The 15,592-nt window shown below is 40.1% G+C and overlaps 2 protein-coding genes and 1 non-coding gene across 4 annotated transcripts; 1 reads left to right on the top strand and 2 right to left on the bottom strand.

Annotated features, from left to right (window-relative positions):
• The first annotated feature begins 1,750 nt into the window (after window positions 1-1,750).
• LOC121782969 (2,6-dihydroxypyridine 3-monooxygenase-like) lies at window positions 1,751-5,400 on the top strand. Of its 2 annotated transcripts, XR_006046495.1 has the most exons (5): window positions 1,751-2,032; window positions 2,282-2,586; window positions 2,668-2,878; window positions 2,981-3,556; window positions 5,278-5,400. XR_006046495.1 is itself a non-coding variant. In XM_042180984.1 (4 exons), exons 1-4 carry the CDS (start codon window positions 1,799-1,801, stop codon window positions 3,500-3,502), a joined length of 1,272 nt encoding a protein of 423 aa, XP_042036918.1. In that variant the 5' UTR covers window positions 1,751-1,798; the 3' UTR covers window positions 3,503-3,718. The 2 variants fall into 2 exon arrangements, 1 of the variants encoding a protein (XP_042036918.1); XM_042180984.1 differs by lacking the exon at window positions 5,278-5,400 and having other exon boundaries at window positions 2,981-3,718.
• Window positions 4,074-4,715, bottom strand: LOC121781653 (LEAF RUST 10 DISEASE-RESISTANCE LOCUS RECEPTOR-LIKE PROTEIN KINASE-like 2.1). Its single transcript, XM_042179368.1, has one exon. The coding sequence runs from the start codon at window positions 4,713-4,715 to the stop codon at window positions 4,074-4,076; it is 642 nt and encodes a 213-aa protein (XP_042035302.1).
• A 2,063-nt stretch (window positions 5,401-7,463) lies between the features above and the next one.
• Window positions 7,464-7,535, bottom strand: TRNAG-UCC. Its single transcript has one exon. It is a non-coding gene; the product is annotated as a tRNA-Gly (tRNA).
• Window positions 7,536-15,592: the final 8,057 nt, after the last annotated feature.

The following is a 15,592-nucleotide window of genomic DNA, read 5'->3' as shown; positions in this document are numbered from 1 at the left end:
TTTATAAAGTAAAAAAATTTAAAAAAGATATCTTTAAACTGCGTACATAAGGAATAAAATTTACTCCCTCCGTCCAATAATATATGACACACTTGGGTAAATATAAGATTTTATGAGATTTTGTTTTGTGTGTTGAGTGGAGCGAAAAAATAGGTATATTTATATTAATATGAGAGGGAATTTTTTCTAAAAAATAAAATTTGACATTTTTTATGGAACAAACTAAAAGGGAAAGTGAGACATATAGTATTGGACGGAGAGTAATAAATAATAAATGAATAAAAAGAAAAAGTAGACGGTGTAGAAATAAGAAGGATGGTTTTGAAGCCCATTTTGAGCTATCGTTGTTGATCGATTTGGTAAGGTTGTTTTGAGTGAATCTATATTATAAAATACTGAGTTCCAATCCAACAAAAGTTTAAAATAAATATTGAAGATAAGGGAGGAAATGGAAATTAAAGAAAATGTTTGAATAACTGACCAAGTAAGTTTGGTTAATAAAAGATATAACAATTCTGGGGTACTATAATTGAAACGACCATTTATATAAAGCTTCATTACTTAGAGGCATACTACTTTATCAAATGACTATTCCAGGCTAAACCACAAAATAACACTATACTTTGACGGATTCCAAACATTCACTATAGGATTCCAAACATTCATGCTTGTCCACTATTGTATAGTGGGATGTCCTAGTGATGTGGCAGTGGAGTGGGAAGTCCTAGTGACGTGGCAGAAGGTGTTTTTAGAAAGTCTTAGTGATAGTTCGTGGGAAAGTCCTTCCTACTACAGTGGCGGACCCACGTTGGGGCATGGGGTCCCTTGGAACCCCCACCCGTTTTAGAGTGCACCAATTACAAACTATATCTGTAGCGCAGTTGGTCGGTACTTGCATTATTAATCTGGGCGTCCCCTGGTTAAAAACTTGCTGTGTTGTTATTTTTTGGATTTTCTCAACTATTCACTTAACTAGACAGCTAAAACAAATTCAGTTGTCCAGTAACTAACCCATTTGTCCGATTCTTATAGCTATAATATTAGCTACTGTAGTATTTTATTTTCTTGTTTATGTAAATATGAGTATTATTGTAAGACGAAATAGTAATCTTTATAATCTATATAAAGTAGTATATCATATAATGTTAATATAGTTAATTTTAAAGGTATATTTTTATTTTAAAAAGATATTGTCGTCATATATACTTTAATTTATACTCCTCATTTTCAAATTATTTATCTTTTAGCTCCGTACTATTCATGTCGCGACTGTTTTTGGCATCATTGACACTAAAAATATGCAACAATTGTTAATATTAATTTGGACTCTCAGTATTAAAATCTTGCGTTTGCCACTGGCTAGCTATAAGCATCGCTGCATCACACCACCTCAAAGGTTGATATCAATAATAATTTCTAAATCGTGTGTGAGTTGGTCAAGTGGTAGAGATATTGATAATATCATAAGTCAATGGTCTCGAGTTCGAGTTCTCCGTGGTGCTAGCAGCCTTTAAAAGTTATATTCATTTAATTATATAAAAAAATACTCCCTCTGTCGTTTAACTATATAATAATAACAATACTTCGTCCTTTAAATTTATATTTATTTAACTATATAAATAAAATACTCCATCCGTCACATTTACATTTTAAAAAAAATTCTCTTTCACAATAATATAAATATTATATTTTCTTTTTCCAATACCTATTTAATACTAAAAAAAACTAGACCACACAAAGTAATGACGATGACATATAGCTAAGGAAATCGAGAAACTTCAAACGCTGCCGTTTGAAGATGAAGGGGAAGGCAGTGGTGGTTGGCGGCAGCATCGCGGGGTTGTCTTGCGCGCACGCGCTGATCACCGCCGGCTGGGGGGTAGTGGTGCTGGAGAAAACAAGCTCCCCGGCGACGGGTTGCGCCACCGGTGCCGGCCTCGGCCTCGATCCTCTGTCGCAGAAACTCATCAAATCATGGCTCGATCAACCTCATACGCTCGACCTCACCACATTGCCGCTCACCATTGATCAAGTAAGTAAAACCACCGAATTATAGTTCTATTACTGAAATTGAATAGGATAGCTATAGCTTTGGGAGAACGGTTATTCTGTGTGGTTTTAATGTGAATTGATTTGATTTCTTCACATTCCTAGTTGATTGTGATTGCAATCGGAGATTAAATTAGGGTTTCAGTTCGTTCATATTCAAATTAATATGTGCAAATAATCACAATTCAGTGTGAGATTAATGAGTTTCTGGTGCTAATTTGTGACATTATAGAATGAAGCAACTGATGGGGAGAAGAAAATCAATCGAATGCTAACCAGGGATGAGAGATTCAATTTTAGGGCAGCACTCTGGTCTGATCTGTACAGCCTTCTGTACAAGGCATTGCCTCCAGGGACAGTCCACTGGGCTCAAACATTTCTTTCCTTTCGCATTTCCGATGACGAAAATTGCGTGAAAGTGAAGCTTAAAGCTTCTCAATCTGGAGAGGTGACTGAGGTTGTAGGTGATCTTTTTGTGGCAGCTGATGGTTGTCTCTCTTCAATACGGCAGAGTTTCTTTCCCGAGCTTAAATTGAGGTTTGTGATTCGGTTGTTGACGATTTAGCTGAAAATTTGGGATGTTGTTTGTTCGTTCGACTAAATTACAGATTCAGTTAGATATTCAGGTTATTGTGCATGGAGAGGAGTCCTTGACTTCTCGAACAATGAGGATTCGGACACCATTCTTGGGCTCAAGAAGGCTTTCCCTGATCTTGGGAAATGCTTATATTTCGACTTGGGATCAGGAACTCATTCTGTGTTTTATGAGCTGTTGAACAAGCGGATCAATTGGATTTGGTACGTGAATCAGCCGGAGCCACAGCTTAAGGTATACTCTCCTTCTCTCTCTGTGGATTGTCGATGGTGGCATGTTGTTCATTTTCTTGTTTGTTGGTAAAGTGTGTGGTAAAAAAAATGGTGAATGAATCAGGGAAATTCAGTAACCATGAAAGTTAGCAGTGATATGATTGCCAAAATGCATGAAGCAGCAGAGAAGGTTTGGGTACCCGAACTGATGAAAGTTATACGAGAAACAAAGGATCCTTTCTTGAATGTGATATACGACTGTGAACCGCTGGGCCAAATTGTTTGGCAGAATGTGGTCTTGATTGGAGACGCAGCTCATCCGACTACTCCTCATGGTCTGAGGAGCACAAACATGTCGATATTAGATGCTGCAGTCCTCGGGAAGTGCCTTGAGAAGTGGGGAGTCGAGAACCTAGCTTCAGCTCTTCAAGAATATCAATCAACTCGTCTGCCTGTCACAACAGAGCAGGTCCTGTTTTCACAAAGGTTGGGGCGTATCAAGCAAGGTCTGCAACTTCCTGACCGCCAGCCCCTCGATCCAAGAACAGCAAGTTGGGAAGATTGTGAGGAACTGCAGCAGAAGAAGATGCCTTTTTTGTCAGATATGCCTTCTATTCTGAGCCATATAAAACAGTTGGAGGATTAAACCTGCTATTCTTCTATGTCTAAAACATTCCATGTCCATATCTTTATGTAATTCCCAGTGATAGGGATGCTAGTGTTTATATCTACTCTTATGTGTTGGTGTAGGAATCGACAGAGTGTCTGTGAAACTCATAGAGAAATGGACTCAACAAAACCCCAACTTCTCCAACTACTTAGTTTGCAAATGGGATGAATAAAGAATTCAGTAATACTATAATTCACAAGATCATGAAAATAACTAAGTACTCCCTCCGTTCATGAAGAGTATGCACTATTTCTTTTTTCGTTCGTCTCCAAAGAGTATGAATATTCCAATTTTGGAAACCCTCTTCTCTTTAATGAGGTGAGACCAATTCTCCACTAACCATACTTTAAAAACCTTCTCTATCTATCTCTCTCTTACTTTACCAATAAGCATTAAAACTCGTGCCTAATCTAAAGTTCATACTCTTTGGGGGCGGAGGCGGAGGCGGAGGGAGTAATTCACTTCATGTTACATCTGATATGAACAAATTACAAAAACACAATAAAGAGGAACTTGTTTCTAAGTAAAAATAGATGATAACAAAAGTTCAAGCAATACTAATAATCTCAATAATGCTACTATCATTGATATCATGCAACAATGATATGGAAGCATTTGAATCCGTCGCCCAGTCTTCTTCCTCATTTCTTGCCATATACGATGGATAGTTAGGGATATGCAGTTGTTCGACATCACCTTCTAACATCTCTAGCACCTTATTCATTGATGGACGATTTTCTGGACTCATTTGTATGCACCATAACGCAACTATAGTCATCTTCCGACCAATGTTTCTATCGTCATTTTTATTATCATTTCCAATGTCAATGCCCTCACCTTTGTTTAAGTGGTTGTTTATCCAGTTTGGGAAATACTTACTAGATCCATCGTTGTTTCGTGTCAAATCTTTGTTTATATTTTCCATCAACAACATCCCGAAACTATACACATCGGCCTTGTAAGACACTCGGCCAATACTTCTATTGATAAGTTCAGGAGCAACACACCCTATAGTTCCTCTAGCAGCCGTCAAAGTAACTGCCTCCTTGTTTGTGACGCATAATTTTGCTAGCCCGAAATCTGATATTTTTGGGACAAACTTATCATCAAGAAGTATATTGTGATGTTTGATGTCAAAATGCAAGATCCGGATGTCACAACCATGGTGCAAATACTTAGGGGTGTGCATTCGGGTTTCGGTTCGGTTTTTTGCCAAAACTAAACCAAAACCGAAAAACCGAATTTAGTTCAAAATCCAAACCGAACCGAACCCGAAAAACCGAAATCGAAAAACTGAAAACCGAAAAAACCCGAAAAAAACCGAAAAAACCTGAAAAAAAATAAATATAATATAAATATATATTTATATTTATATATGTGCATTTTATTTTATTTTATATATACTAATAGAATATTTATATATAATATAAAATTAATAATACATATAATATATATTATATAGTAGAATATATTAAAAGAATATATATATTATATATAATATAATATATTAAATTAATAGAATATATATAATTCGGTTTTTCGGTTTTTCGGTTTTTTTCTTCGCCCGAACCGAACCGATAAACCGAAATTTTTTTATTTTTAAAATCGAACCGAACCGAAAAACCGAACCGAATTTCAAAATTTCGGTTTGGTTCGGTTCGGATATTCGGTTTCCGGTTTTTTTGCTCACCTCTACAAATACTCAATCCCTCGAGCCACTTCAACTGCAATCTTAAACTTCATGTCCCAATCCAATGAAGATGTGTTTTCTTTGTTTAAGATGTACTTGTCAAGAGAACCATTTGGCATGTATTAAAAAATGAGGGCACGCTTTGATTTTTCAGCGCAATATCCAACAAGTTGGACAACATTTACATGATGGATCCTTCCAATAGTTGCTAATTTATTGATGAAGTCTTGCCTGTTTGCCACAAATTTTCCAAGTGATTTGACTGCTATAAGATGACCACTTCGAAGCTTTCCCTTATAAACAGAATCGAAGCCCCCTTGCCCTAGTTTATCTTCAAAATTTTTAGTCATCTTCTTTATGTCCGAATAGGAATACATAACTGGAGCGAGTTTATTGTCACTTTGTTGGAATGACTCTACTCCCTCGAAAGAGGACAAACGCCTTTTCCGAAATTTACCAATCAAAAAACAGACTACCAAAGAACAAATGATTATCCTTGCTGCCCAGATGATGATTCCAGTAATGAGCACTGATATCAAAGGGAAAAACAAAGACAAATACATTTAGTAATAATCCAAAAAACTTGGGCTAAAATAGTACTATTATAGTAACTTGAATGAGGTAGAATAAAAAGGAACACTCATATCCACCTCATCCATTTGTTCCATCTATTTTTGTTATCCATAACATAGTTTTCGATTGTAATTAAAATAATGAAATTAAATAATTGTCAAACATTGTTCTATTCCAAAATCGCTCGACTCTTCATATACTTATCAAAAACAAATGCAAATTACTACTATAATATTGAAATGGTAATTCGACATAAAACATAAATAAAGAGCGAACTAGGGGAACACGAATTCATTAACTTCAGTTGGGATCTCGATATAAGTTTTCTCTACACGTACACCGGCTAGATACAAAATAAAATAAAGTGAATTTAAACTTACAAGAAGCGTTGATCAATTTATACATAAGAGTAAAGATTCTTACATTTGTCGATATAAATATGCAAGAGTAGTAAATAAAAATATCATGAGAGTAAAAAAAAGTAAGTTAGAAGAAATATGTTGATTTTTACTATAAGGGAAATTACTCCACTATAATGGAACGTACCAAAATTACAAAATGACTATACTACTATGGAACGGAGGGAGTACGTAACATCCCTGGATCAAGAATCAAAAGATACCAGGGGCGGACGCAAAAAAAATTGGTTGTAGGGGCTGAGCTCCACTATATATTTTTTTTCATTCTCAACTTAGTTGGGACTGAGGAGGCATTATATTATATTTTATTATATTAAATATAATATAATAAAATACTCTCCGTTCCAACTAAGTTGAGACATAACTTTTGGGCACGAGATTAAGAAATTGAATAGAAAAGTATGAGAGAGGAATAAAGTAAAAAAGATAAAGAGAGAGTAAAGTAGGTGATGAAATAAAGTAAGAGTGATTAGATGTTTTAATTTTATCAAAAGGGGAATTGACTCAAATTAGTTGAGACATCTCAAAAAAGAAATGTGACTCAACTTAGTTGGGACGGATGGAGTATAATGTAAAAACTGTAAGCACAACCACCGTAAAGTAGTACTCGTATATATTTAACATGAATTAGTCTAAAAGATATATCTAATAAAATGAACATGTCATATTTGTGTTTTTATATCTAAAGCGGTGGTAACTCAATTCTAAGTGTTTTCATCGATTAAAAACGTTGCAAGATTTGTTCGTTATTAATAGTTGAAAATATGTCCTTCTCACTTGATTTTGCAAGTTAGTTTTGACAGTGTTCATTACACTACACCCAAATGCTCATTCTTTACTTTTTTTTTAATCCAAAAAACGTGTGTCGACTTTTAATTTTAAACCCTTCTATTAATAAGAAAGAAAAATAAAATTGTGTGCCCCCTACTAAGAGTTATAGAACTTTTATAAATCTGAAGAATGCATTCTCTTTTTTTAAAAGTAAACATATAAATGTGGAGTCAGACTTTTTTTATATTATTTAATTCCTTTTGAAAAAGTACACATCATCTTCCTCACAGGCCAACGCCATTGTTACTATTTTTTCTGCAAATTCTTTCTTTTTCCTTCTTTAATTTCAGCCCCTTACAATTATTCATTTCAAGATAATTTGTTCTTCAGTAACATTATTTGGTGAGGGCTTAACATCATTTTCCAGAATTTTGAAAAATTTGGAAGTAGAAAATATAAAAAAAAATATATATATAAAATGAAATGCGTTTGCCGGGAGTCGAACCCGGGTCTATTGCTTGGAAGGCAATTATCCTAACCGTTGGACTACAAACGCTTGTTTTTTATGTATCAAATTATTTCATATTATAACAGAAGTCGGAACTATTGCCTTTTTTTTGTTATCTTCTTTATTTTTTTATGTATCAAATTATTTCATATTTATAACAGAAGTCGGAACTATTGCCTTTTTTTTGTTATCTTCTTTATTTTTTGCCTTTTTTATGAGAACGCTTTTTTTAATCTTATACTACTCTCCATGCGCCATCAAATATTTTATATTGATATTTTCAGATAATTATTAATATGAGTAATATAGTACTCATCCTAATGGCTAATATGATCTACTTCCTCCGTCCCTGAAATTTTGTCACATTTTTTCATTTGTGTCTATCCCATAAAATTTATCACATTTCATGTTTTACTATTTTTTGTGATAGACCCCATATTCCACCAACGTATTCTCACTCACATTTTATTATAAAACTAATACTTTAAAAGTAGGACTCACGTCCTATCAACTTTTTCAACTCACTTTCCATTATATTTTTTAAAACATGTGCCCGATAAATAGTGACAAAATTAAAGGATAGAGGGAGTATCTTAGCATTGATACTGTAGGATTTAAGTAACTAGCAAAAAAAATTAAGTCGATCCAACAAATATTAACTACTCAGTTTATAAAATATTTATGAACAATTATTACTAATAAAATACACGAAAGAAACATTTATTAAAAAATGAATTATCAATATTATAAATGTATTTGAAACTCATTTTTAATTGCCGTCACTCAAGCAGCAGTCTTTCAAAATATTTTTAAATGAGTGACACGTTTCAATATTCGTATTACTTTCAATAGAATTAGTTAGGCAACCCATCTACAACTTAACTGTTAACACTTACATTTTTCAAATGTCACATCTCATGTTAGTATTGTCAATATCATACACATTAATTAGTAGGAGGCGTATAGTTTAATGATAATTTAGTTGAGTTTGGAGCGACAAATGTTCTTAGGATTCAATGGGATTTACTAGTAAACATTATCATTAGTTATAGTTAATCGTGTTTACTATCCATAATTTTATGACTACTCTTTTGCATGAATTTTTCTCCTCGTAATTCAAATAACTAAAATTTTAGAATTACCATCAACTTATAGCCCGAATTTTATGTATTTTACAAAAAATATTATCTTCGATAGATGCAAGTAAAATGCTGTCAAATTAAATAAATATTGCATGCGAAGTGTTCAAACGTCTCGTGACAACCTAATAAATAGTTACATGACAAAAATGGCGACAGTTCCAAGCAATCCAATTAGTACGCAATTGTCTCGAAAATATAATTGTCTTCAATTATTTATGATTAAAAGGCGAATTAATTACTTTGACTATATTCCTTCTAGAAGGGTAAATTGGCACAATCTATCACCATATTATATTACGTTACCTAGACATGCTATCAGTATCTTGATATTCGGTGATGAGGTTTTACATTTTCTTTAGCAAAAGAAAATAATACTACAATGAAATAATAATAACGGTTATTTTTTAGACAAAAAAATCTAGCAAATAATAATAAAATAATATATATTAAGGGTTATGTTTTACTTCTCTTCACAATTTATTAAATTATGGTTTGACTTGGCTGATGGATCCGCGAATTTCTGATGTTAGTAATTGCTGGTAGAGAATGAAAACTACGACACAAAGAATTTACGTGGTTCGATTTACTGAAGTAAATCTACGTCCACGGGAAGAAGGGAGGGCAAGATTGTATTGCTTGATCTGTTTTCTACAGCTTACAAATACAAACTTGCTATTTGCTATTTTATCTCTAGAGAGCTTCTAACCCTTGTCTATCTGATCTTAGTTCTATTTATACATTGAACTAAGATCGTGGCTTACATCATCACTCTAGGTCGTGGATGTAGTGTAGGTCATGGCCTCAGATCGTGGCCTGAGTTGACACCACTAAATAGATCGTGGGTGCATTGGAAGTTGTGGAGGCCTTTCACGAGTCCACTAACTTCTAGTTCGGTCGAATACTGAGACCGAACTGCTTTGGTCTCAGATCAGCTTTTACCGATCTGAGAGTAGAGCTTGATGCCGACCTGAGGGCAGAGCTTGATTGGTCGGCTTTTACCGAGCTGCAGGCTGAGGCCGAACTCTTTGGTTGTGCCGACCTGAACTCTTGGCCGAACTCTTTGGTTGTGCCGAACTGAACTCTTTCTTGGGCTAGCTGAGCTGTCACTGCTTTTGGGCTTGTTTAGTACGTACCCCATCACTACCCCCCCCCGAAAAGCGAAGTGAATCACTTCGGCGAAGCGAGTCACTTCGGCATTCCGGATAAGGGTACGGGGGAGGCTGAAGTCAGGGGACGTGCCTTGCGCGTGACTGCATTAAATGCGGCATTAAATGCGACAGTAAAATCCGGCCGTCGAATCCTGAAAAGGTGGGATATGAAACGGTGCGATGATTTGAAATCTTTTCCAAATCTGATAAATACCGCCTTTCTTCATCGTTTGAACACCTTTGCTATTGGCTTCTTCTGCACTATCTTTTGCGTGAAAGATTTTCTTCCGCTTTCAAAAATTTCCTCAGATTTTGCAAAGAGTAAGGACCATGTCTGCTTCTTCTTCGTCTGAGTCTGGTAGCGGTGGTGAAGGGGGTAAGGGGTCTTCTAGCCGGAAAGAATCCGGGGAGAAGACCGTAGAGTATTTTCACAGTATCTTGAGTAAGGATACTGTGATATCCCTTCACGAAAAATACTCTTTTCCTGGGGGGAAGGTTGCGATTCCCGACGACCTTTATAGGGCGGACTCGCCGCCGGAAGGTTACGCCACCGTCTACGAAGCCAGCTTAGAATGCGGGCTTCGTTTCCCCCTTCCCCTTGCCTTTGTAGAGTTGCTAGATTTTTTTCAACTCCCTTTAGGTCAGGTGACTCCGAACTCTTGGAGGCACTTATCGGCTTTTGCTGCCGAACTGCGTAGGCTAGATAAGGATCTGTCTCTGAGGGCAATCCTTAATTTTTTCCAGTTTAAAAGGAAGGGATCTTGGTTTTACTTGGTCCCTTTACAGCCTTTTAGGGCCTTTTGTAAAACCAAATGGCCGAAATGGCAAAATCGCTTCTTTTTTTATAATAGGACTGCGGCTCCTAGTTTTCCCTGGAGAGGGCCGAAGTCCGTTATCCGTCATCCTCGGCCTGAACCGTTGGACGAGCTCGATGGCGAGCTCAACAAGATTCCCATAGTTAGGAAACAATACACGGAGTCTGAGCTCGTCAAGGGCGACGTCGTGTTCGACATCTCGTCTTCGGACGAAGAGGCCGAGGGTGAGGATTTCTCTTTATCTTTATGCTCTACTGCTTTAACGAAGAAAACTAACCTTGCTTTCTTGCTTTTTGGCAGTGTACATGCTGAACAAGGCTACCCGAAAATCTTCGGAGTCCAAGGAGCCGGAGAGAGAGAAGGCTACCAGCTCGGCGCCTGATGCCGAGAAGAATCCGAAGAGGCAAAAGACCTCTTCGGGTCCAAAGAAGCCGGAGTCGACTTCGGCAAGTAGGAAGGGGAAGACCCAGAAGCCCCCGAGAGCGCCAGAGAAAGACGTGGTCTTGGCGCCTCCTTCGGAGCATATCTGTGAGCCATTTTTATGGCCCACGGACTTCGCCGAGGTGAATTGTCTTCTTGATTCTTTGGCTTGGCTTCTGTCCTGTATTTTTGGTGCCCTCTGTTGACTTTTTTCCTTATCCATTTTCAGAGGAACGATATGCTCTCCAAGCTCGTCGCAGTCGAACTCTCCAAAGCGTCCAACGACTATGCTGAGATGCAGAGGAAATTGGCGGCTGCTTGTCACCGGGCCGAGCAGGCTGAGGCAAACTTTGAGAAAGCCAGAGCTGCTAGGATTTCGGCCCAGGATGAAGCTCAGTTTGCCAAAAACCAGCTCGTCATCCAGCGAGAGCAGACGAAACGGAGTGATGCTGCCGCCGTGGTTGCCCAAGGAGAGGGTCTCCGTGTTTACACGGAGAAACTCTTTTTGAGCAGCCAGTTCTCGGCCTTTGTCGGTAGTCTGGTAAGGCTAATTGCCGATAAGGGCGAGCAGGGGGCCGACGTCGTGCTGCCTCTGTACAGCCGAGAGATAGCAGCTCGGCTTCAGAATCTGCCGCTCCTTGAGGAGCTCGCTTCATCCTCGGTCCTGCTTTCTGCAGACCGAGTCCGGAGTTGTCGAGCTGATCGGGACGAGAACCTGGAGGCTATCTTTGCCTCTGTGGGACCCGTTTCACCCGCTTCGACTTACAACGGAGAGGGTGAGGCCGAGCCGCTGGAGCTGGAGGCCGAAGTCGAGCGGGCCGGGCATCCGGAGAAGGAGGCCGATCAGGAGGCGGAGGCGAGGCCGGCAGGAGGCGAGGCCGAGGCTGAGGTAGCCCAGGAGAAAGAAGCTGTACCAGACCGAGGAGCCGGAGACGAAGCTGGCGGAGTATGATTTCGTCTCCCTTCTCTTAGTCTAGTTTCTTCCTTGTAAAATGGCCTTGAAGCCCTAGTGTAAAAAAATTTTCCTTGTGAATGAAAAATTCTCTACACTTGTCTTCGTATAGCTTTTCGTACTCGCCTTTATTCCTGTTGTATTTTACTATCTGCTCGGTACAGCTGCCGAACTAATATAGCTGCTTTGTACCCAAGGAGATGGAGATACTTCACTGGAAACGGCTGTACTCTTCGGCTTTGGACGAAGCTGAGAGAAAAGCTATAGCCGATCAGACGAAGAATGACGAGCTTCTAGCTCGTTTAGTGAAGCTGGATGCCGATAATAAGGACTTAGAGTCCGATAAGAATGATCTGGAGGCCGAGCTGAATACGACCATTGCTGAGAGGACTGCGTACGAGGATTACATCCGTGTGCGCGGGGGAATGACCATATCAGATGTTCAGAGTCGAGTTGACGAACTGTGGGAGGAATATAATGTACTCCGGAGGAACAATGCGCTGGAGAGCTCGGCTTGCCAACAAGTCGTGACATCATTGCGGCGCTGGGCCTCTCGGTACGACATAGTTCTTGCCCGGCGTCCCTCAATTGAGAGATTCCTCCGGCATTTCCCGCCAACAGATGCTAGTACTCCAGCTCAAACCTCTGACTTACTTGCTCAAAACCCTACTCCAAGTCAGCAACGAACTCAGGGACAACCGGAGACGTCAAGTCGAGGACGGACTGAAGTTCGCAGAAGAGCTGTGGTTATGAGTGAGCAAGATCGGCAAATGCTTCGTGAAGAGACTCTTCGCCGCCGAGGTGCTAGGGCTTCCCGGGCTCAGAGAAGAGGTGGCAGGTCGATTAGAGCATCTCGTCGACCTGCTTATTCTGCGGCTGCCTGGAACGCCCGAACTCAGCTTCACGAGGATTTTGTGAATAGATGGCTCAACTTTAGCAACCCTGGACAGTAGAATAGTCCTTTGTAATAGCGTAACGCCATCTCGTAGGGTAGCGGAGTTGTGTGCCGAACAAGATTTGAAAAATGAAATTTTGTTTTCGCTTCTAACACTGTATTTACAGCTTAGCGAAAAATTTCATCGTACTTGTCCTCGGTCTTATGAAGTAAACTTCTTTGACCGGACTTGGTCCTTGGTCTGATGAAATAAACATCTTTGACCGGACTCGTCTTTGGTCTGATGAAATAAACATCTTTGACCGGACTCGTCTTGGGTCTGATGAAATAAACATCTTTGACCGGACTCGTCTTTGGTCTGATGAAATAAACATCTTTGACCGGACTCGTCTTTGGTCTGATGAAATAAACATCTTTGACCGGACTCATCTTTGGTCTGATGAAATAAACATCTTTGACCGGACTTGGTTTGTGTTCTAATTTGGCGATTTTTGTCGCCGGGATCGAACTTTCCCTTGTCCTAATTCGGCGAGTTTTATCGCGTGGATCGGACTTTCCCAGTTAACCGAAGTGGTCTTATGCAGTAAACCTCTTTGACTAGACATGGTCGTCCTCGGTCTTATGAGGTAAACTTCTTTGACCGAACTTGGTCGTCCTAATTCGGCGAGGTTTATCGCGTGGATCGGACTTTCCCTTATTGCAGTTCGTTTCAGACGAAGTGCTTATTTCTTAAGCCGAATTGTGGTCTTGTATCTTCCTGAGAAGCTTGGACTCACAATCGTTGGCTTATTGCAGTTCGTTTCAGACGAACTGCTTGTTTAAGCTGAATTGTGGTCTTGTATCCTCTTTAGAAGCTTTGACTCACAATCGTTTAGCTTGTATATGTTCTAAGAAGGGGATCAGCCTTCGAAGAACAAGATACCTCAGTAACATTTGTAAGAGACGACACGCACATAGACAGACAAAACGCACAGATAAAACGCAGAGAGACAAACAAAGACCAAGCAAACCAAAGAAAGCACATTGACCGAACAGAACTCAAGACTGACTGACCGGACTGTCTCTTACAAATGAAACTTTTTGAGGTTGGAAACGTACCATGTTCGGGGTACTTGTGCTCCTGACACGTGAGTCAATTTGTAAGACCCTTTGCCGAGGACTTCTGACACCCGATATGGACCTTCCCATGTGGGTTCGAGTTCGCCCAGCTTTTCTGCTCGGCTTACTTCGATGTTTCTCAAGACGAGATCTCCCACTTGAAATTGCAGCTTCTTCACCCTTTGGTTGTAATACCGGGCTACTTGCTCCTTGTACTTGGCTGCTTTTATGCAGGCCAATTCTCTTCTTTCTTCGGCAAGATCTAGTTCGGCTCTCAGTCCGTCACCATTCATTTCTGAGGAGAAATTGAGTTCGGGGACTGGGTATGCCGATCTAAACCGGAATCACGGCTTCAATGCCGTACACCATTGAGTTCGGCTCCGGTGTGACTTCGGTCATTTCGCCTGCTTCTGACTCCGGCTGCTGTGATTGCTATGCTTGATGGTGCCGAACTGATTGCTCGGCACTTTTAAGCGCAATCTGCGAACACACTTGCTCTTTTTCGATCACCTCGTATGACCGCTATCCCTCCTTTGGTGGGGAAGGTGTTCGGCGAGGAAGCCTCTGATCGCTATGATCGGGCTTCTTTTCGTCTCCTCTAGATGAGCTGTCTAAAGACCGTTTTCGACGGTCTGCCTCATCGGCTCGGGAGAACTGGTCCGCAATGTCCCACATCTCTTGAGCTGTTTGCGGACTGCATTCCACGAGCTTTCTGTAGAGAGCTCCGGGCAGGATTCCATTTTGGAATGCCGAAATGACAAGTAGATCATTGAGATTATCTACTTGTAGGCATTCCTTATGGAATCTCGTCAGGAAGTCGCTGATCTTTTCGTCGCGACCTTGACGTATAGAAAGCAGCTGAGCCGAAGTGCTTCGGGCTTCCGCTTTCTGAAAGAACCTCCTGTGGAAAGCATCCATTAGATCTCGGTAGGATCTAATGCTGCCTTGAGGAAGGCTGTCGAACCACCTTCTGGCGTTCCCGATGAGCAGCTCGGGGAACAGCTTGCACACATGGACCTCATTGAGACCTTGGTTCGCCATATTATACTGATAGCGTCCCAGGAAGTCATGAGGATCCACGAGTCCGTCATAGGTTATCGACGGAGTTCGGTAGTTCTGTGGAAGGGGAGTTCGGGTGATATCGTCCGAGAACGGAGTCTTCAATGCTCCGTACATAGCGAACCCGACATCTCTTCGGTATGGAGGAGATGGAGATCTCCTGTGATTCCGGTACCGAGGAGGAACAGGAATGTGTCGGGGTTGAGGATTCTTCTTCCTGGAAGACACGGTACTACTTGCGGTAGTGACTTTCATGTCTGGACGAGGAAGGAGAATCTACCGTTTTCATCTTCGGCTGTTGGCTCTTTTGCAGGAAGGCTAAGAACTCATCCTGCTTCTCAGCCAAGAACAGCTTGACAGCATCATTCAAATCAGGCTGCTGGGAAGACTCGGTGGGACGATTTTTGGAGCGGCTTGTTCCTTCGCCATGAGAACTGGTGGTGGATTTATCCCTAGGCTGTTTTCCAGACCTGTGGGGTGGATTGGCTTCCTCCTGGTTCTCACGGGCGGGAAAACGGGTACTCTGCGATCTGGTATGCATTTTTTGGGTGGAAAAAATGGATCAAAAATTCGCTT

This window comes from Salvia splendens, chromosome 20 (assembly GCF_004379255.2).
Source record: "Salvia splendens isolate huo1 chromosome 20, SspV2, whole genome shotgun sequence".
Classification (NCBI taxonomy): domain Eukaryota; kingdom Viridiplantae; phylum Streptophyta; class Magnoliopsida; order Lamiales; family Lamiaceae; genus Salvia; species Salvia splendens.
The sequence above is the reverse complement of the archived record's forward strand: the minus strand, read 5'-3'. Positions and strand labels throughout refer to the sequence as shown.

Bases quoted from the DNA above. Each gene is read 5' to 3' on its own strand.
- LOC121782969 (XM_042180984.1), top strand. From the start codon at position 1,799: ATGAAGGGGAAGGCAGTGGTGGTTGGCGGCAGCATCGCGGGGTTGTCT. The intron at 2,033-2,281 runs GTAAGTAAAACC...GTGACATTATAG, and splicing joins TGCCGCTCACCATTGATCAA to AATGAAGCAACTGATGGGGA. The intron at 2,587-2,667 runs GTTTGTGATTCG...AGATTCAGTTAG, and splicing joins TTTCCCGAGCTTAAATTGAG to ATATTCAGGTTATTGTGCAT.
- LOC121781653 (XM_042179368.1), bottom strand. From the start codon at position 4,715: ATGCACACCCCTAAGTATTTGCACCATGGTTGTGACATCCGGATCTTG.